The 21,963-nt window shown below is 38.4% G+C and overlaps 2 protein-coding genes across 4 annotated transcripts in view; one reads left to right on the forward strand and one right to left on the reverse strand.

Annotated features, from left to right (window-relative positions):
- IDH3A (isocitrate dehydrogenase (NAD(+)) 3 catalytic subunit alpha) overlaps positions 1-12,067 on the forward strand; it is a 17,875-nt gene extending 5,808 nt beyond the window's left edge. Inside the window, exons 3-12 of the mRNA XM_031055913.1 lie at positions 1,714-1,810; positions 3,504-3,587; positions 4,749-4,863; positions 5,397-5,584; positions 6,421-6,554; positions 7,153-7,255; positions 7,341-7,405; positions 9,213-9,297; positions 9,786-9,938; positions 11,827-12,067. Of these exons, the coding sequence (XP_030911773.1) occupies positions 1,714-1,810; positions 3,504-3,587; positions 4,749-4,863; positions 5,397-5,584; positions 6,421-6,554; positions 7,153-7,255; positions 7,341-7,405; positions 9,213-9,297; positions 9,786-9,938; positions 11,827-11,910 (1,108 nt within the window). The 3' untranslated portion in view covers positions 11,911-12,067. The remainder of the gene's footprint in view (positions 1-1,713; positions 1,811-3,503; positions 3,588-4,748; positions 4,864-5,396; positions 5,585-6,420; positions 6,555-7,152; positions 7,256-7,340; positions 7,406-9,212; positions 9,298-9,785; positions 9,939-11,826) is intronic.
- A 326-nt stretch (positions 12,068-12,393) lies between these two features.
- ACSBG1 (acyl-CoA synthetase bubblegum family member 1) overlaps positions 12,394-21,963 on the reverse strand; it is a 34,133-nt gene continuing 24,563 nt past the window's right edge. For 2 of the 3 annotated variants that reach the window (XM_031055857.1, XM_031055859.1), the window contains exons 8-14: positions 20,935-21,111; positions 20,283-20,464; positions 19,437-19,670; positions 18,658-18,875; positions 16,770-16,909; positions 15,523-15,769; positions 12,394-14,645 (exon numbers count right to left, since the gene is read on the reverse strand). In XM_031055857.1, coding sequence (XP_030911717.1) covers positions 14,569-14,645; positions 15,523-15,769; positions 16,770-16,909; positions 18,658-18,875; positions 19,437-19,670; positions 20,283-20,464; positions 20,935-21,111 — 1,275 coding nt within the window. In that variant the 3' untranslated portion in view covers positions 12,394-14,568. The remainder of the gene's footprint in view (positions 14,646-15,522; positions 15,770-16,769; positions 16,910-18,657; positions 18,876-19,436; positions 19,671-20,282; positions 20,465-20,934; positions 21,112-21,963) is intronic. The other variant, XM_031055858.1, reaches the window with a different exon arrangement.

Genomic DNA, 21,963 nt, shown 5'->3' on the forward strand with positions numbered 1-21,963 from the left:
GGGCAGCTCCCGGTGCGCGCGGCGCAGCCAGCACAGCCTGGAACGCCATTCCCGCAAAGAGCCCGCGGGACCGGGCACTGCAGAGCCGGCGGGGCAGAACTGCTGCCGGGCTCTGGCCGGCCACTTTCTGGTCCCCGCACGTGTCCTCTGGGATTCACAGCTCTGAACCATTCTGAAACGCAGGCCTTATCCCGGGGCTGTCACAGAAATACGGGGTTTTGCCTTGAGTAGATGAAATTTATTTTGTACCTTTAAATAACAGCCTGCTTGGGGCAAAGTCATTGGGGCCGCCCCATTTAACCTTATCTGCTAAAGTAAGGAAGAACTCTCAGGAGCTAATCATGACACGTGACTTTAAGGTCAGAATGGATCAGTTTTCCTTGGGTGGATTCTTTGTTGGTATTACCAGTGTTGAACTTCAATATAATGTACTAGGCCCGTGATTTCCGACAAGACAGACTGTGCCCTTTCCAGGGCTACTCTGGAATGTCAGTCCTGATTCTATGTGCAGGAACTGTACCATGAGAACACCCTGTACGGTCAACCTCACATTTTCATTTGATTGCTCTGCCTTCATCCTCAACCATAGGGCCTGCTTTGGTAAATTCTGCTTGCCTGTTGCAATGACCTTGTACATCTCATGTGGGGCTACAAGTAAAAATAGATCTAGCTTAGATTACTTCTCCCCCAGTGTTCATTACAATACAATAATTATATTATTTTATAATATATTAATTTATTATCATTACAGTATGAGAATTGTATTGTTTCTGTTGGTGCCAACATAGTTTGTTCCTTTTGCTACACACCATTCTGTCAGTAAAGAAATAACAAGTGCAGGTGGGACAGGAGAGGAATACGAATTGTCAAAGTCATTTCTAGCCTGACAGCCTGCATAAGTGAGTATGGCAGAATTGAACTAGTGTGAGCAGTTAGAAGTCTTCTGGCTCTTAAGTCCCAGAGGCATCAATAATCCTAGAGAGGTTAAGATTGGGAGGCTGTGATTTTTCTGCAGAGTAGGGATTTTGTCCATGGTGCTAAGCTGGGCAAGAGCCCAAGCTTAGATGCTGTCCCATTACACCCCCAGAATACTCAGAAAATGTAATTCTTTGACTGTGATGTGTAGACTTGTTGGTATGGTGAATTTTGTCTTCAATGTGCATTTCAGTTCCACTTTTAAAAAACCATCAGGCATGCAGAAGGCAACAGTACAACACCTACAGGTATAAAAGGTAGAAGAAAAAATTCACCACAGTTTGAATGGAAGAAGTGACACTAAAATGTAAAGTAGTTTTGGAAACATCACCTAAAATGTGTAAAGATACTGTCCACCCAGCTGCTACCAGTGAAGCGTTTGATTTTTCACTTTGCTTTCCGCATGTCTTTGTCCTTAGCATATGATGTATTTAGTTAGAGTTCCTGCTTTCCTGCATGTTTGCTTCCAACATCATGTGTGAGAGGACCCCAGGTGGGGTGCAGGGGCCCCCAGGCAGGACAGGAGCATGGGGCAAAGCACGGCTGTCCTGGGCTCACCTTGTGCTAAGAATACCCACAAGGCGTTGCTGCTCCGACTGCAACTTGGCAAAGCACTGGGTACTCTGGTTTCATTTGGATTTTTATACTAGTTTGAGATGGGAGAGTTAAAGCAATATGACTTTAAAAAAAAAAGATTTGCTACAATATTGTTAAACTTGTAAAATCCCGTTTGTGCAGTAAAAGAGCATCTTTTTGGTTTGGATTTTTGCAGGTTTCTCGATTGCTAGGTGCTTTCAAAAGCCAAAAAAAGGTGACCAGAAGTTTTGGTAATGCTGTGAGTATAATAGTCCCATTTTTTTCTTTTAAGAAGTTTCTCAATAAGTGGGTTTGGAAATTTATAAGATCGCTGTTGTTATTCTTATGTTTCAAAAAAATAAGGGCCAAACAAGTGAACATGCGTGCTCTTAATGCCATCCTGGATTTATATCAGTTAATCACTGTCATTGGCAATTGCACATCAATGTGAGAATATAAAAGGCTCTAGCAAAAAATAGAAGTGGTGTGGAAAGTTTTCACAAAATACAGACATAAGCCAGTGTTCTGAAATTCATCTGGGAATGAGCAAATATATATTGGGCAAAGTAGAAAGATTGTTGAGAAGCTTCTCATTGCCTTTCTTTTGCAGACTTCCCTCTAAGCACTAGATTTACTTTACTGCTGCTTTTAGAACTCCTTGCATCTAAAATTCTGCCTTTTCAAGGTCCTCTTTAAACTATCTTAGACGTTGTGTATTTCCCTGTAGATGTTTTACCTTCTTCTTTGTGTATGTGTTTGAAGTGCCCATGGGCCTTCTTTTTGGTGAAAACAGGAGCAGGGCTCAGCACTCTTAAGCAGGACTTAATCTTAAAGAGGAACTGTGGCTTTTCATGATAAATTTTGTAGAACAGCAGGTACAAAGTTAGAAAAGAAACTGAAGGGTCACTTACACAGTATAAGAATCAGAAGGTGAGGCACCCCTGGTTCTAGTGAAAACACAACAGTTTCAGGCTCAGGTGGAGCCCTACAGTGCTGACAGACAGCACTATACTATTCTCAAGGCATTTCATCAGTCACAGCTTGCTCAGCAGCAGTGTTCTTTTATCTGAAGCTCTGTTTTTTTGTTGTGCACAGTGAATTTCTTTGGCTCAAAATTAAAAAATAAATCAGTCAATATATATTGAAGTTCTGACCTGTGAGTTGGTTCTGCTGGGGTTTTTTCAAATAATGTATGTGAGCTGCCTTTTCTGTAGGTAATAATGAGCCCATAAAAGCTGTTGGATCTCTTTAAATAAAACAAAATGAGCTGCAGCATGTACCATTAGAACAGTGACCATAATTATTTTTTTTCTTCAAAGAAGAATACATTCTTTCCCTGCTATTTGTTCAGCCTTGGCTGTGCATTTTTTTTACTTGTTTGATAAGGCTAAAAGAAACAAAACTGAGAACATTATGAGAGGTAAATAAGTTGGTATTATTTAAAATGAGTCTGAGATTTTTAGGAGGTCACTTGAGAAGTTTAGCTTGGCATGACCTTTTTTTTAAGGTGAATGTATCTTTTCATACATGTAATCATTTCTAGCATGTGTCAGTACCATGCAGCATGTTGATAATATTGTAGACATATGTGGAACAGAGCCATAACTAGGTAATACAACTTGCTCTCCAGATTTCCAGAGGAAAGCATGCTACGTTAATTAATTTCAGGTAGTACTGAGCAGGAATCTGCCTTTCACATTCAGCCTCTGTTGTGAAATAGGAATAGGTAGTAGGTGAATTTTTAAACATTTCTCTCAAAACATTTGTACACTCCCTTGGAAAGCAAGCCAATCCTTCTCCTGTCCAAGACTGCTGTTCTTCATAGTGAATATTTGGTAAAGGAAAATTTATTTTGTTTTCTAATAGTTACTTGGTTCCTACAACACATGAAGATGTTTTCTACGTAGAAAACAAATATTCATTTGTTGTACTACTGATATTTCTTTACCTAGGTACAAACAGTAACTTTAATCCCAGGAGATGGCATCGGACCCGAGATTTCTGCTGCTGTCATGAAGATCTTTGATGCTGCCAAAGTAAGTCATATTTATCTTGCTATAAGCATTGCAAATTGAACTACAGCAAAAAATATTAATTAGGCATATTTTAAAAAGTTTAAAATCTCTTTTAAGAGATTAAGTCATATTGAAGCTATTAAAACTTCTTTCCAATAGAAAGAGTTTGAAGCTTCAGCTAATAAGTGATAGGAATGTGATAGCAAGGCACGCCTTGAAACTGTTAGCTGACAGAGAAGTAAAGACTTGAGAGCAAATGCTGTGTTTGATTTTTGGAAATACGAACTCAGTGTCATGTGAAATCACCTTGTTGATGTAGTAATCCTGAGCAACTGACAGAGGATGTTCTTTCATTTATTATGAGTTCAAGTGCAGGTCAAAAGTGTGTGTGAAAGGATTGGCTCATTTTAGCAATCCAATTGCTGTGCTGCCAAACACATTAACTTCAGTGAGATGAATGCTTACTGTATCCAAGAACTTTCCCTTACCTATCTGAGAAACTTCACTAGAGCTTGTCAAGTTTCCTTGAAAGGAAATACAGCTCTTCAGCAAGATGCCTGTTAAATTGTTCCACATTAGTAACAGTACCCAGGCACATCCCCTTTGTATTACAACTATCCAACATGGATTTGAAAATGTGAAGTTTCTTTGATGATGTATCTTTTCTTTTGTGGTCATTCCTGATGAAATGAATGGGTGGCAGCCTGTCTCCACTTAGAGTCCTGTGGTGAATGCAAATTCAGAAAGCATTGTGGAGCATGTGCAGATTTTCAGTGAGATAACAGATGCACATCTATGTCATACACAGTCTTCCAGTCAGTGGAGATGATGAGTCCTCAATGAATTCAGCTTTAAAATGTTGTCCCTTGTATACAAGGAACTCAATAGCTCTAAAACCTTTAAAGAAATAACACTTGTGTATATGACATCTAGGGTGCCATTGTGGTATTCACATTTATGATGATTTGCTGCTCACGCTATTTAATTTCCACTTACTTAATTACATTTTTCAAAAATTACTTAATTACATTTTTCAAAAATTGCTTCAGTTCAAACCCTCACTCACCAGAGAAAATACTGTTTAGAAAGGCCTGGACAAAATTCCTTACACACCTTCTTGTGATAGTTAAAACTTGAAGCAAAGTTATGACATGAAAGTTAACATAGATTGTGTGTGTTTAGGCACCTATTCAGTGGGAAGAGAGGAATGTTACAGCTATCCAAGGACCAGGAGGGAAGTGGATGATACCTCCAGAAGCCAAAGAATCCATGGATAAAAACAAAATGGGATTAAAAGGTATTTTAGGGCTTAATACACAGATATTAAATACTATTGTGTTTCTCCTGAGTTTGATGTAAAGCCAGAGTTCTTCCTCTGTAGCACAATAAAACAGGGGACAGCCTGGCAGGTAGTTGTCTGTAATCTTGGAACAGTCCTTGCAGGAAAGGTTCATGCAATTTCCAAGCCGTAAATTTGATAGTTATTGTGGTTGAAATTGGGTACATAACAACCTTTGGACTCTCTGCAGAAGGCATTCCTAAGATACACAACAGTATGCAATAACTATCTTATTAATGAGCAGTATCTTTGTGTGTTTTAATGAATACATTTTGTAAAATCTGTTCCACGTAAGGCTCACAGTTTGGCATTTACGCCACTGATGAATGTGCCTGTGCAGTAGTTGACAGAACAGACAATTCCCATGGCATTCCAGCATAAGGGTTAAACAGGAATTTGGAGAACTTCTGTAGGAGTCCAACTTTACCTATAGTTTCTGCTCTCAGATCCATGGAGGGGTTTATTTTCTTGTTCATCCTTTTTTCCTGTAGGGCCTCTGAAGACCCCAATCGCTGCAGGGCACCCATCCATGAATCTGCTGCTGCGTAAAACCTTCGACCTCTACGCCAACGTGCGTCCGTGCGTGTCCATCGAGGGCTACAAGACGCCCTACACGGACGTGAACATCGTCACCATCCGCGAGAACACCGAGGGCGAGTACAGCGGCATCGAGCACGTGGTGGGTGCTGCCTCTGCTGCCTTTCTGCTTCAGCACTCCCAGGGCCTTTCTGGGTTGCTGCAACCCTGAGATTGTTAAAAGTCTCTTTTCCCAGCCCGGGCACTTGAAGAAGGAATCAGGGCTCTTCATGTCTCAGTCTCAAAGTTGTTTATTGTATCTTATCTATAAAAAATTTTCTCCTGCCCTGCCGAGGTCTGTCCAGCAGGACAGTTCCAGGCACTCTGCCTGCCCCTGGGGTGGTGTTATGTCTTTATACTAAAAACTACGTGTACAATGTTTACAATTACTTCCCAATACCTATGACCTATGTTAGACAGTGAGCTGCTCCTCTAAACCAATCTGTGAGTGCCAACATCACAGCAGAAGGTGGAGGCCAAGAAGAAGAAGGAGAAAGGCTGGACACACCCAGATTCCTCCATCTTGCCTCCTGAACCCTCATACCAAAAACCCTAAAATCTACTTTTCCACCCCATGATAACTTCACTAATATTCTACTTGGTTGTGGCTTGCTGATCTTCATCTAAGGTTGGTAATTTGCTCCACGGGTCATAATCAAACCCACAGGTGTTTTGGGCTCTGTGCCAGGGCTTCTGAGCCCCCTGGCAGGGGTCCTGGCCTTCCTGGACAGCCAGAGGGATGTTCTAGGTTCCCACACAGCACTGCTAACTTTGCCCATCTCACTGGGGTTCAGTGGGGATTTTTTTTTTTTTTTACGTTTGGCACCCATAAAAAAGTTTCTCCATTGTGAAATGCATTCTGCCTCACTCAGAATTCTGCTGCTTGGTTCCACATGGGAAGAATAAACTTGCACTGTTGATGCACTTCCTGTCTTTCAGATTGTTGATGGGGTTGTGCAAAGCATCAAGCTGATCACAGAGGAAGCCAGCAAGCGCATTGCAGAGTTTGCTTTTGAGTATGCCAGAAACAATCAGAGAAGCCACGTGACTGCTGTGCACAAGGCAAATATCATGTATGTTGACACTTCTTTTGAGAAAAACAAAAAAAAATCCCCAAAAATTTAATGATAAATAACTGCTAAAGTCTTATTCAAATGTGAACTTCTGCTGATGGCACTTGGAGTCAGTAAAATGGGAAAATTTCAAGTAAATGCCTCCTAAGAAAAATGGGCAATACTGATTCAGTATTGACAAGGCTGAGGTAATGGTGTACCAATGTTCTTATTAGCAAGTTTGTAGTAATCCTTCCTCCCAAACCTCTTATTTTAGAAACTTCTAAAAAACAAAAATTAATTTTATAACTGAGGATGAAAGTGGCTGGTGTCATTTGCGGTTTCCACACCACTTAAAATTGAACTGAGTCATAACACATGTGATATTATGTGACATCACCTTCACAAATTCACTAAGCCTTTCATAAATGAATGTAAGTCATTCTGAGAATTAATGTATGCTGTTTAAACTACTGGTACAGAAATATTTTAGGAGGGATAAATAGTCACAAATCAAGTTTCTGAATTCTAATTAAACCCCTGTTGCATGCAGTTTTCTTTATCTCCAGTAATGCTTCCTTACAATAACTGCAATATTCTCTTGCTTGTCTAATTGCAGGAGAATGTCTGATGGGCTTTTCTTGAGAAAATGCAGGGAGGCAGCAGAAAACTGTAAAGATATTAAATTTAATGAAATGTATCTGGATACTGTATGTCTGAATGTGAGTATTTATGTTTTAGTTGTGGTTATTTTTTTTTTTTTTTAGTTTAAATTCTTAACCTGAATGAAAATATTCTTCCTTCTAGATGGTTCAAGATCCATCTCAATTTGATGTGCTTGTTATGCCAAACTTGTACGGTGACATCCTCAGGTATGGAAATTTCCATTTCAACTCCCAACATGTAAAATACTGATACTTTCCCAACAATCATTGAGGTCATGATCATCTTATGCACTCAGACTTCTTAACAGACATTAACCGCTTCAATTATTAATATACTAATGAGAGGGGCTGTATGATGAGAATGTACTTTTTATTTTAAAAAATCTGTTTCTGCTTATGAAGGCTATGAATATTGTTTAGATGATAGAGAGAGAGATTTCCCCAAATGTGTGAAGAATATAATGGCTTCAGCACACATTTTCCATCTGTAAAATTCTTTGGTAGAGTGTAAATTCCATTAAACACCTGTAAAACGAAGTGTTTTAATCTGGACTATTAAGTGTATTATGTAAAATAGTTTCTTCTCACACCTCTAAGGAGAGATTGAGAAAAGATCCTGAACTGGAATTTTTATTTACAAGTTTGACTATTCACATGTTAGAATCCATCTCCTGGTTTTGTACAGATAATAAATTTAAAGGTAACTTAAGTATAAGAAGAAATGGTTCTTAAGCTTCTCTTAAAACAGCACTCTCTCTGTGATAAGGCTGTGCGCGCTAAGAAAAATCAGATTTCTAACTAATGCCTCTTGTTTTAAGAATTGGTGAAGGTGTGCACAGCAGCTCTTACTGTGTGAGTATTAACTAAGAGAGATCAAATCAGAGGAGTGTCATCATCAATACCATTTCAGAGAGTTTGTTACCAACCATTTTAAAGTTCTCATAGAAATTCCATAAACAATTTCATCATTCTAAAAATTTTCAATAAATTTGAGTCTGTTCTTGAAGAGGACACTGTCACCACTGGGTGAGGTCTCACCTGCTGCTCTAAAAGTATGAACAAAATGCCAGGTAGATTCCTTAGACTGAATAGGTAGAAGACAATCTCTTCTCTTAAGGCATTAAATACTTAGAGTGACAAATGCAGACTGTATTCAGTTTTTCCCCAGGCTCTTTGTAACTTCGGTGGTTTATTTTAGCTTAAAATATTGTTCTGCAAAGTCACCCAAACTTTTCTCCTTAGGACTACTAAGCTAAGAACTAACTTAGCTTAGTATGAGCCAAGTTTGTAGGCAATAATTATGTATGGATGTGAAACAGAGTCTTAAGAGCTTTGTTAATCAGTGTGTTCAGCTCGGGACTTACAGTATGATGACAACAGGCACAGTTGGTTTGTTGTTCCCCATGGTAATTTTGGTGGAAACCAAATGCAGATTGCATATATCTGATGATCTGCTAATGTCAGATGAGTGACCTGCAGGCTGTTGAGTAAAGAGGGGAAAAGCTAATCTGGTGTCACTTGGAAAATGTTCCACAGTACACCCCAAAACCACCAGTAATTCACCTACCTGAGCAAAATTCCTCCACATTTTTAGAAGGAATTTACATATGAAGAGTAGTTCTGGGCCCCTTCAGAGGAAGTAAGATTTTTGTATAGTTACAGAGAACTGTACATAATTAGTTTTTGAGACTTCTGTACATATACTGTGCTTCTAGTACTTCTTGTTTTGCCTGTGTCTTATCAACTTTATTCTAGTATTTGGAATTTCCTTTTAGTTTTCCTTTATTACATTATCTTCTGCTAAGTTCTAAGAATTTTCTAATGTTCTGATGGGGTACAGGTGGCTAACAGTGTCTGTTCTTTTTCCATATTATTCTCAGACTTTACAGGTGTATAAATTAAGTTATAGTTGCAGTTGATTGATAAACAAAAATATTTTAATAACTTGCAGAGAGGAAACTGTATATGGAAAAACTCATGGATTCTTTAATTTGGTGGTTGGGTTTTTTTTCAGTGACTTGTGTGCTGGACTCATTGGGGGTCTTGGAGTAACACCCAGTGGAAACATTGGTGCCAACGGCGTGGCCATTTTTGAATCTGTAAGTCTTGTTACACACAAAGGGAGATCAGTAATAACTTTGTCTCAGCTTGAGAACCTAAACTTTTCCATGCCATACAATGTGGCTGACATTTATCTAACAAAGGTCTTCCTGGAACTCTTTTTTACTGTGAAGATACTCAAGCTTTACCCTGAGAGACTGGTTAATGTAAATATTCCATGTATGTTTTTTGCATATCCATTTTTTGGCCAATACTTTATTTTCCCACTTTATTGTATGCTAAATACAGTCTGTGAAATAGAACTTGATGGGCTCAACTTAAAGGTATTACGTGACCTGGTTTTCCCTTTCTGACATCTTTGAACTGAATTGTTTTGATCCTTGGTATCTCCTTTCCACTGACTGTATCACAGCAAAGTAAGTCCTGTTTTAACATGAAGACCTGTGGCTCAGGTTGCTTGCACAATTGCCTAGGACATTTTAATCAGCCCTAATGACATAACAGATAGGTTTACTCTCATTTCTAGGTTCATGGAACAGCACCAGACATTGCAGGAAAGGACATGGCAAATCCAACTGCCCTCCTTTTGAGTGCTGTGATGATGCTGCGCCACATGGGAATGCACAAACATGCCTCCAAGATTGAGTCAGCTTGCTTCGATACAATTAAAGATGGAAAGGTAACATGTGGCTGTGCAAATAAATGCACTGAATTAAAATCATATCCTATCAAAGCAAGAATTTACATGGAAGATTCACACCATGGTGGGGCATGGCCTGCTGAGCTAGCCTGTTGCATGAGCAGTGCCACTGTCCTCTGACAGTAATTCTGTTATCTTTGGTGATATTAAATATGCCCTGCAGTAATAAGGGGACAGGCTGTAGCATTCCTTTTGTCTCAGCAATGCTCATCTTAGATTTCCACAGCTTTATGAACTCCAGAATAATGAACTGGATGGCTGTTTTTCAAGAAGGTGATCAGAGTTTTAAGTAACTCTTAGCATTTCACTTATAAAGTTTATGAAACCTACAAAGCATATATATTGAAATCTGGATCCTGAAGTGAGGGACACTCATTTACCTTTCCCAGGCTTCATCATCCACTTCCTTTATAGCTTTTCAGTACTGACTGTAATACTTCTGTTTCTGTATTTTCAGCTTAATTATTTTCTTTTTTTCATTCTTACTGCTTTCACTCATTCTTGGCTAGAAAAGAACAGTTTTTATCCAGTATTAACTTTTTTCTCTGAGGATTGTATATGTTTCTTTTTGGAAGAGAGTGTCTTCAGATTAATGACTCAGATGGGGTATTGGGGGGAAAGGGGACTTATGCTCTGAAACGTGACAAATTTGTAGTCATACCATTATTGGTTCACTCTTCTAAATTCATGTCCGCCTCTTGAAAACATAGTTGTCAAGATTTTGAAGATTGCAGTTAAAGAGGATTAGCTAGTCATGCTGGTTCATTTATTTTAGGCAGGACCATGAGAAGCTGCTTTGTAATTAAAAGTAACAAGAATGCTGAAACCAAAAGTTGTCATCATTTTGTAAGTTTGCAGCTATCTTGCTGTATGTAGGAGCCAGTTAAAAAAAAAAAATCTAAACTTACAACTGAATAAAGAGGTGCTCCTGTAAAGTTCCCATTCACTGCTCTGGAAATGAGACCCTCCATCAGCAGGTCAGTAATTCCATGGAAGATAACAGTGCAAGTTTCGTGACATGGCTACTTACGATGTTACGATTATATGCTCACAATGGAGACAATCTTTTTAATTGAAAAGCCCCATAATGCAATTTAAATTACAAGATCCTAAAATAGTAACCATGATTGCTTCTCCTGCTTGTTATTCCTCCCTTCCCCTCAACAAGTTAATTAAGATGTGTGTGTATGGGAGGGAAACTGATTATTTTAATTATCTCCTAGAGTGCTTTAATCTAGCTAGGTTGGACAAGTAATGTTGCCCACTTTTTTATTTTTATTTTACCGTCTTCATGATACCAGACAGGAGTTGTACTTATGAAAGAGATTTTGAACTCTGTATTTCCTCTCTCTTAAATAAACGAAGTGAATTTTGGGAATTGTTAACATGCAGCATTAAGAGTTATGTGTGCTTGTTCTGCATGGGTTTCATTAAAAAAAAGACCAAATATTTCTGAATTACTCTCAATTAGTTGTCCTTGTGCTGAGCTTTCATATATGAATTTTACTTCCAAAGGACAAACTTCTTACTGAAGATGTAAATACTTAATCATTAATTACACCATTAAAGCACTTTGTAGAGCTTTGACCACACACATTTTATTCCTGTAGTTAGGATAAAATCATGTTAAAATCACATTCAAATCTGATAACGTTATAAGTACTCCATGGATACTCAGGTTTTCTCTCCCTGCACAGTCCTTTTTGATAAAGTCTCTATGGGATGCAGAACTCAAACTTGATGTATTCCTGCTCACCTTTTTACCATCCATAGCCAACACATCATGAGAACATCCAGAATTGTTCAGAGACAAGACTGGCCCCATAATGTATTTCAGTAACATTATTTTTTTCTTTCTTTCTTTCAGGTCTTGACAAAAGACTTGGGAGGCAATGCCAAGTGTTCAGAATTCACAGAGGAGATCTGCCGCCGAGTACGGGACAAAGACTAAACCTCCTCCTGCTGCTGCTGAGGACTCTGGAAGGACATGTCACAGAGTACAATATATGTAACCTGATATCCACATGCATAGAGTTTGCTTATCTCTTGAGAGCAAACTTTTTAGCTGAGGCCTCTCCATTAATAAATCTAGTCCAAATGGCTACAAATGATGCTTGTGCCTGCTTTCGGTGGACTTTTCCAAGTGCTTTGTTTTATTTATTTTTTTCTATCTGGTGAACATTTTTATGTAAGTAAATTCCTTTATTGGCACTGTAACTGTCTAATATTCCAGTTAGAGGGTTTTACTTTCCACATAGAAAAATTACGCAAACAAACCAGTAACAGATTAGTGAAATATAAATGCACCTTAATGTTTAAAACCTACTTTATTGATCTTGTTGAAATTAAAAAGATAGGTTTTCAGCCTAAGAGTAGCACAAGATGATCTTCATGCACAGAAACGGGTATGAAATAACTTAAAATAGCAATTTTGTGTTAGAAGCAACAAGAAAACCACTTTAATACTCTGGTGATTCATGAAATACAGCCCTGCCCACAAAAGGCATGAATTAAGAAATACTAAATTCTAGAGATTTAATCTATTTCTGTATTTTAAACAAACCTACAACCATTAACAAGGGGTGAAAATTAATGGTGAAGTTATTTTTCAAATCTATATACCAAAATAATTCTTACAAATTTTCCTCTCTGAAACACACTTTACAATAGAGTTCTAATGAGGGCAAACAATACAAAATTACTTCCACCATACATTGTGAGAGGAAAGTATTAACTTTGCAAATTTACACTAAATATTTCATTACTTCGGCTAGAATGCTTTTTGTGTTGTAGTTTCTGCACAGTCTGTCATTGTGTCGTGCTGTATTGACTAGTAATTTTATTCTAGAAACTCTGAATGTAAGAGACAAGTCCTAAATGGATTAAGACAGATCAGCGGTTTGGCTCTGGTGCCTATGTTCCAGAAATACATTTCATCCCTATTCAAGGGGATCTGAATCTATTTTTTCCTTGCTTACTAAGCTTAATGGGTGCAAAAGCAACTCGTTGCCCTCCCTTCCCCTCCCCATCAGATGCAGATTGTCACTCGAGTCATTCTGATCTGTAACTATCAAGGTATTGCTTCCATTCCTGCACCTGACAAGTAAATATGTATTTTCATACTTGTTAGTATATAGCACAGGATTATCCCTCCTGCCAGAAGCAGGCTTCTTACAGCTTCATTTTATTAATAGAAAGTAACTAAGTGGAGTATCTAGTACGACTGTTTAGGGCTGGTTGTTTCAGAAGTGAAATAACTTTGGAGTAACAACTTCTTGTGTCACTCTCTAAAGTAAGCATCCCAGCTTTTTTATACAGTCTAACAACATGCTGGAGGAGATTTATTCCTCCCACACTCAGCTTTTTGTGAATAGGGCAACATTTCTTTCTGTGTTTTCCCAGCTGCTGCTTCCTTGTTTCCTTCAGATTAATATTGTTAAAGAAATTCTGAATTACCATTGCGCACAAAATGGGGAAGAATAAACTTTTCAAAGTCCTATTGCTCGTTTTGTTTTTATAATCCTAGGCTGCCGTTTTGTCTTATATATTGAGCTTATTATTGGTACTTGCAACAAATCTTAGGTCTGTAAGATGTGTGAGATTGGTAATGGAACTTTTATGGAAACCTTATCCTGTTCTGCATCATTTCTTTGTCTCAATAACGGGCTGTGTGAGCTACTAGAGCTGTCTGCCAGAGATCACTTACAGCACACCCTTTAGACAACTTCGTACCAAACATTTCCTTCTCATAATATGATTTACTTTGCATATGGGTAAGAAGAAATGTAGCCCACATTTGTCAAAATTAGTGCAATGTAAATACTGAAACATGCAGATACACACTTGACAAACACTGCTCAAAGAATAGCACTGTAAACAAGTTTAAAGAAGTTTCTGTAATAGCATTTTAATGTGAGAGCTCCTGTAGTTATTCCTTTGTGCCTTTCAGTATTAGGAAGCTATTCCCCTACTTCTTCTGATTATTTGTTTTTATGAGAAATAGTAATGCTTATTCCAACATGGACTTAAGAAGCGAACTGCTATGTTCACACAAGTCTGAATTCTAGGCATTACAGAAACAAGAATGTCTTCAGGTTCTGAAGTGTGTTAGTGAACAAGAAAAGTGTTCTCTGGGAAGGGAAAAAAAATCCCAGCCCTTTTGATTTTTTAATTTTTTTTTAATAATTATCACTGGAGTGGTATGACAGTTTCATTAAGCAGTACTGTTATCTAGCAAAATATATCATAAGCTGCAGGAAACATCCTGTAGAACAAAAGAAAAAAAAAAGAAAAATTGAAGACTGTATAAAAAACTTGTTATGTTTCAACCTAGAGGAATTAGTTATATCTGCTTTATACAACACAGATGTTTTAGTCACTGAAGTCAAAAAGTAAAAGCAGTATTAGAGAATGGACACACTGCAGAAAAATGCTTCTGTAAAAAGAGGACAAATGATCAGGTGAGTATCAGGAACAATTAAATTGACAGCAGCTTTCTAGTGGTTTGATTCAATAGACTACAAACTTAAAGCATAAATCTTTGTTAATGCTTTTGATGAGAAAATACTTCCTTTTGTTCACAGATCTTAATGCTTGGAGGAAACACATTTTATTCTTTATAGAAGGAGTCTACTTCATTTTGGTATTTCTCGAGCACAGCGAGCCGCTTCAGCTTCATTGTGGGACCTTAAAAGAGGGAGAATCAATTCCAGAAATAGGAACAAAAATTCCTACTCAGTTTGTGCTTTGGTGCCTGAGTTTTTTATTGAAGAGCCTGTTGGGAAGAACATGCCCCCCTCTCAGCACAGATAAATGCTAAAAGTGAGAAGTAATTGTGATACGTGAGGTTGTCTCCACATAAGCATGAGGACTTCAAAGGGAGCTGCAGATGAACTAGTAACTGGTTACTATTTTTTTGTAAAAATACATTTTTGGAAGCTTTTAAATGATTCCCAGTTTATTCAAAGAGCCTGGTAATATGCTTTGGGCTCCATTATCAGGCTTTCACTATCTTGCTGCTTTTTTTTGTTTTCTTTTAAAGAGAAACTTTTGATGCCTTAAGTTTTAGCTTTTCCAGATCAGGACTGCCGTAGTGTATAGTGCTCAAACTCCATAGCCTATCAGCTACTGTTTTCCCACTTTATTCAGAAAAAGCAGTTTATCTCTAGGCCTGAAACTCAAGGTTACCTTATTTTCACATTACCCAAAAAATGTAAACTACAGTGAAGGCCTTTCAATAAAAACCTATCCATTCTCTTTTAACTCTGTCTAGCCTCTGTTCAGGTAGCCATTCCAGGCACCACTTTCAGTATTATTACAGGAAGTTACTAATACTTTAATGCACATGGAATTAACCAAAATTGCTTAATTACCCCAAACAATCTGAAATTTAAGAGCTCTACATGCAAATGAGCACAGATTCATAAATGTGTGCACAGCAAAAACTCCAATTTTTGTATTTGTTACCACACACTGCATAACCATTTTTTCCTCCTGTACTGAATATTCTTAGATTAGCAGCCTCTTAGCTTTGTGTACCTCAAGATAAAACAGAAAGTCTTACCTAGTTCTCCCCCAGAAATGGAAAAATCTCTTGGCAGGACGATCCATTTCTGAATGCAGTGAACCCTGTTGGTAGCAGTGCTGTTGACTCTGTTGATTCCCTCCTGGATGGCTCTGTAGATTGCCTCGTCTCTCGTAGCTACAATCTCGGACACTTTGGTGGCTTTACTGCCACTCCTCTGGCAGAAGTCTCTGGCTTGCTCTGTGAGAATGTCAGTAGGATCAGATGTATCTGGGTCCAGCACACTCTAAAATACCAAATGAAGTGAATCATGAAACATTCACTCTTAAAAGGCATTAACAGATTCTCTGACCAGGCCCTCCCCCTTGGGAAGAAGGCTCACGATAAACACACAAACATTCTGTAAGCCTTAAAAAGCAGAAACACCTACAGATCATAAAGGGCTTTACTTTCCACTTGGCTACCAAATGCAAATATTTTCGGCTTATATGCAGATGTCACGAACAGACTTAAAACGTGTGAATGAATTAGGCCACAGAGTCCATCTCTGACCTTGAATTTCTGCCATATTTTCCAAATGACTCCATTGTTAAAGGGAAACATTTAGCTCATGTTCAATGGAATTATTATGGTGTAATGTAAACAGCTTGAGATAGAAGTGTTCCTAGACTTCTTAAATTAGTATTTCTATTGTACCTGAAGATAGAGAGTATCAGTCATAGAGGTAAACAACTTCAAAACAGCTAAGTGGCATTCACTAGGTATGTTCACAGAACTGAACTGCAAATGTTTCAGGAGAACAGTGATTTCTTAATTGAAGTTTATACCACAGCAAGGCTATTGATAATTTTGTTCTATGGTCATCATTCTTGTGTTATAAAAATAACAAATTGTAGAGAAATGTTTCTGTTGGAAGGTTTCTGAGTTTGCCTGTAACAGAAACATTTGTTGGTTTTGCTCATGTGTAAGCATAAAAGCTATTGTTGTGTTCTGTTACAAAGACTTCTCAATCCTCCAGCATTTCTTATATAAAAATTTTCATTTAAATAGAAAATAGCTCTTATTGTACATGTAGGAGAAACAGCAGTAAATATGTGGATGTTTAGCAGACCAGGTAACCCTAGGTTTAGACCCAGCAGGATTTGTCTGTAGTTGCTACATATTTTTCCCCCCGCTAATATCTTCCTATCTAATTTTAGGTCTTTTTACAAATGGTTCAAAATTATTATTCTTTTGTTAGGTGCAGGTGTATAACTTCACTGAAGGCATTATTAAAACTGGTTTACCTTTAAGGTCAGGAACATTGACAAAAACTTCTTCTTATCTCCAATCACCATAGCATTACTAACAATTGGAAGTTCTTTTTTAACAGCATCTTCAATTGGAATTGGAGGCACGTTTTCACCTCCAGCTGTAATAATTAAATCTAGGTAAAAAAAGAAAGGCTATTAGTTGCATTCAAATAAACTCCAGAGATCAGGCTGATGTCTGGCTCAAACTGCTCTTCTTATTCTGACATAAAAAATACAAGATCTTTTTTCCAAGATAATATTTTTCAAATACCACAAATCCTATTAATTATCTTCAAAACAAAAATGCTACTATTTTTCAAAGTGTTCAAGTGTGTTCAAGTTCTCAGCTGTCCCTCAGTATATTTGCTCCAGATATTTTATACATTATCCAGTAACAGCTTATTCTCAAGGGACTGTTACATAACTGGAATTTTTCTTTGAGAGATCATCTCTTCCAAATTAGCATAGGATTCACCCACTATTCTATTATTGCTGTCTCACCAAAAAGCAAGTTGATTGTTATGGTGATTAAAACCAATTCTTGAATCCACCAAGAGGGGTCAGACAAAAATAAGTTACTACTGGAGGTAGGCTTGATAAAAGCAACATTTGTTCTGAAGTGTAATATATATATTCCATTAAATTATTACAAACTTGAGTATTCTCTAAGTAAATTGCAATCCTTTGCTTTTGTTATATTGTGCTCAAATAATTGTCTTTGCAGCAGTTCAGAACATGCTTCAACAAATAACAGAGACACACTTTTACAAGTCTAACTTTTCCTTTCATTCCACCCTCCTTTTGTAATAGTCTTGTCTTTGTCTCAGATCCTCTGCCAGTCTTTCTGGCCCTTAGTTTTTCATTGTCCTTATTTGGACTTGGATTTAAAACTTCAATGAAAGTGGACATATGGTTATTTTATCTCAGATTGTCTACCTATCCTGTCATTTAGAGTAACTGCTATTAGTTCAGCAATCCAGATAGATATAAGAGAAACACAAATGTTATTAATTGAGACAAGGGGTTGTTACTGCTGTGATAAAGGAAAATGAATCAGACAAGAAAAGTTAAAATAAAGACAGCTGCATTTGGTGCAGGCTATTAATACTATCAACTTCAGTCCTGATTCCTAGCAGGACATGATGCCACCTGTGATGAATTCACTCATCTGTGTTATCTCCCTAGTGATTAATCTGAAGTTCTAAGATGATATTTACTCAATTCTTAAATCCTCCTCAGTTACATCTTGCCTGTGACCAATCCCACTGTCTGAATAGGTATCATGAAGAAAGCCTCCAAGTCAGCAAGTGACTAGTGTCAGTCTCATGAGCCTTCAGCCAGTGTCCTGTAGTGCATTGCTTCAGCTGGAGCTTTCCCTTCTGCTCTCCAGCTTCAGCTCTGGTCTCTGCAATCACTTAACCTAAGACACCAGAGGAACCAACCTCTGACCTGCAGCACCAATTTCTCTGTAGCAGAGGGTGCCTCTCCTTCCCCCCTAAACATTCTAATGTGCAATTAAGACACTGGCAAGATTCAGAGGGAGACTGGACAGCTTAATGATATCATTCAAATCAAACACGACACATTAAACCTGTGTTAGTAGTTTATATTGCTAATTGTAATTAATACTGAGTAAAGGAGTGGGAGATGAAAAGCCTGGTTGTAGGAACTGAATCATCTCCACCTACTAAAGACTAGAGGGAAACCTTCCCTTAACACAGAGCACACTGTGGTTTTCTCATAGGAAATTTTATTTTATCTTCCTGTTAGGGCAATGCTGCCAGTATTAGAGGAAAGACTTCATTAGATGGACTACAACTGAGAGATGACTGAATAGTGCTGAACATTTACCATAAACAGAGAGCAAGATTTTGCCTATTACCTTTAATTCTTCCAGTGACATAGAGAAAGCCATCCTTGTCTAGCTTTCCTAAATCTCCAGAATGCAGCCACCCCTCCTCATCAAAGGCTTCTTTTGTTCTGTCTTCCATATTTAAATAACCCATGAAAACAGTCCTTCCCCAGAAACAGATTTCTCCATTGCCTTCTGTATCTTTGTCCACCAGTTTCACTCTGCATCCAGGTGCTGGTTTACCACAGCTACCAGAGAAGAGCAGAAAAACCCCACAAGGATCACAGAAACATCAAACATAATACTGATAAGCTGGCCAACGTGCCAAATCCCCCAAACTGTCAAAGTATCCGTGACTGCAATTGTCACCATGCTGTAACTGTCCAACAGCCAGGGAATACTCCTTCATAAGGGCAGATTTGTCAGGGTGTCTGAGCACTTTCTGGCAGTCTGTCTTGGCCTGTGCTTGCTGCTTTCCCCCCCTATATCTGCAGGCATAAAAGCATTTTTGGTTTTGAGGTCTTGCATTCCTCCCTTGGGCAAGGGCTAGGGTTTATGTCAGATGTAGTCACTGTGTTTGGCTATAATGCTGCAACAGTTTCAGTGCTCCTGGCACAGTGTGCTCCTATGGAGTCAACCTGCTCAAATTCTGACCTGGAAATTATTCTGACTCCAAAGTCACAACAGAGTGGCAATGCACTTGGAAAATAAAATAAGCTGCAGTATCTTTGCTGACCTTAATAAACACTTTTTTCATAGATAAAATGAAACAGATCATATTTAAAAAATAGTAATAAAAGCAAAATTACCTGTGCTGCCTGTAAATGTAAGGCCCAGACAGGCAATGTGGGCCTGTGGTCTCACTCATCCCATAGGCCTCATACAGGGTGATGTTCAGACCCAAGAAGAAATACAGTGTTTCTGTATTGAGAGGAGCAGCACCAGAAAAGTGCTTCTGACAGGAAGAGAGCCCCAGTGCACTACGGATTTTTGCAAGCACTAAGTAGTCTGCTAATCTTGTCCAGAGCTGCTTTAGATCACTGCTGAGTACAAAATACACAAGTAAGTCAGAGCAACCTAGGAAGTTTTCAAAACACAATCAGGCACAGATTTTGTTTGGACATGTATTTGTCATTTGGTTTTGGGTGTTGACAGAAGTTAGAACATAAGTAAGGTGACACATTCATCTTTCTTTCATTTATTTGGTGTTTCTCCTACCTTTGGAGCTTTCCTACCTCCAACTCTTTAGGTATCTGAATTCAACAAATACATAAAGAATCTATAAAAACATATTTTATACAACACAGCTCTTGTATACCTGATTTTTTATCAGTTAAATGTGTCTCTGAGAACCTACACCATTGAAATCTGACATTTGCAAGATCTATCTGAGAAACAGAATGATAAAAGAGGAAAGGAATATCATGGAATGATATTTTGGAATACCATTCTGCATTAGAAATTGCCCCCACTTCATTGTAAAACAATTCCTATCAATAACAATTGATAACTACACCCTCCCCCCTGCACCATATTTGCTGTGTTGCCAAGCCAGATTTTACCCACTTATACAAAGAGTCTCACTGAGGCTTCATGATTTATTACAAGGAAATTGCTACTTTCAGGTTGCTGGAAATCTCACTCCTACTACACACCTGTTTGAGCCATTCAGGTTCCTCTCTAAGCTAAGTGACATAGCCCAGGAAAGCATTTTCTTCTTCATAAATCCTGACTGAGCAGAAGCATCCTTCAACTTCTCCATGATTTTCTCCCATACTCGGGGAACTCCCATGTGAGATGTTGGCTGCGCTTCTTTTAGTGTGTTGATCAAGCTGCCCTGTGACAATAATGAAATCATTTCAACAAAAGGCACACAGCAGAGAGAAAGAGTTTTGGTGAAGTAAAACTTGAACGTTTCATTTTGTAGAACATCACAAAATATGTAGAACATAAAAAAGGGCTGGCTGAGCTCACTTCAGTCACCCATATGCACTAATATCTGTCAGTCTGACACACTGGGGGAGGTACATACACAAGGAGAAAACCACACATGGTTAGTTCCTCCAGCATCCCTTTTCTCCAAAAACTGCTTATACTTCTTTTGCCTTAAAAGAACCTTATGGATTATATATTTTAATTAGAATCTAGAGCACTGGGTCACAAATACAATGAGCTTTATTTTTCCATAACTTTTACAACAATGGACTCTCAATCTTCATCTTCTGCAACTTTTCAAATATCATATTCTCTCCTTGGGATGTTTTCTAAGAGCAAGAAGTGCAATCTTAATTAGATAAGACAAGGTACCTTTAGAGCATCTGGCTCAGCAAAGTAAACTTGCTCTCCCCATTTGATTCCAGTCCACAGGTCATAGATCTGTGCAGCTATGTGGCTGAGTGGGAGATAACTGACTATAGACTCCTGCTGGACCTCTGCAGGTTGCATACCTCCTGCTTTGCTGCAATGGGCTGATGTCCAAGTTATCTGTTTAAATAAATAATACAACACATTAGATATGGTCACGATTTTGGTTTGGGTTTTTCTCCTTTCTTCCTCTTCACACAAACTTGTTATCCTCTTGCTATGCTAATGAAACTGTGAAAAATCTGTGCTCACAGATAGCCATTGCAGTATTGACCACACACCAGTCTGTCAGTTCCCTGGGGACACTGCCAAAAGCCAGATTACCTTTGCAGCAATACAGAAGAGCAGATAACATCAGTAAATATAGCATTTGTGCTGCCTGACTGGGCTTTGAACACCAGCAGCTCCTCATGTCCTAGTGACACATTCAGCCAGGCAGCCATGGGCTGGAGGGATGAGAAACAAATTGACCTGTCCCTTCCTTTCCACCTCTCCATCTTTGCAGGCTTTCTATTAAACTGGTACCTTCCACCAGTGCTGTATCTGCAAGTTAGAAAAGGAACAATAAATACTCAGTGATCAGTGAGCTCAAAGGACAATTTAGAATCAGCCACAAGCTCATTGCCTGGTACTGCTCATCCCCTGGCTAAGCACTCAGGAGGAAGATAGCAGCTGTACTCTATTCCTCTGGAAGCCTCTGGGATATTCACTGCACTGGTTCCCAAGTGACACATACACACCCACCCCTCTCATGAGAGGCAGCACATACATGAAGAGTTTTGAAGTTGTGTTGCTTGACTACTTAGTGAACCCGGATGATGTTTCCACCTCTTTCTTCCTATTTCCCACTTTATCTCAGAAGATGCAGTTCAAGGATGCTAAATATGCCTATCTTCATCATCAGAACATAGCATATGGAAGACACATAAATACATGTGATAGTATGAGAGACAATGGAGAAGATATATGTGC

Source organism: Geospiza fortis, unplaced genomic scaffold (genome assembly GCF_000277835.1).
Source record: "Geospiza fortis unplaced genomic scaffold, GeoFor_1.0 scaffold171, whole genome shotgun sequence".
Classification (NCBI taxonomy): Eukaryota; Metazoa; Chordata; class Aves; order Passeriformes; family Thraupidae; genus Geospiza; species Geospiza fortis.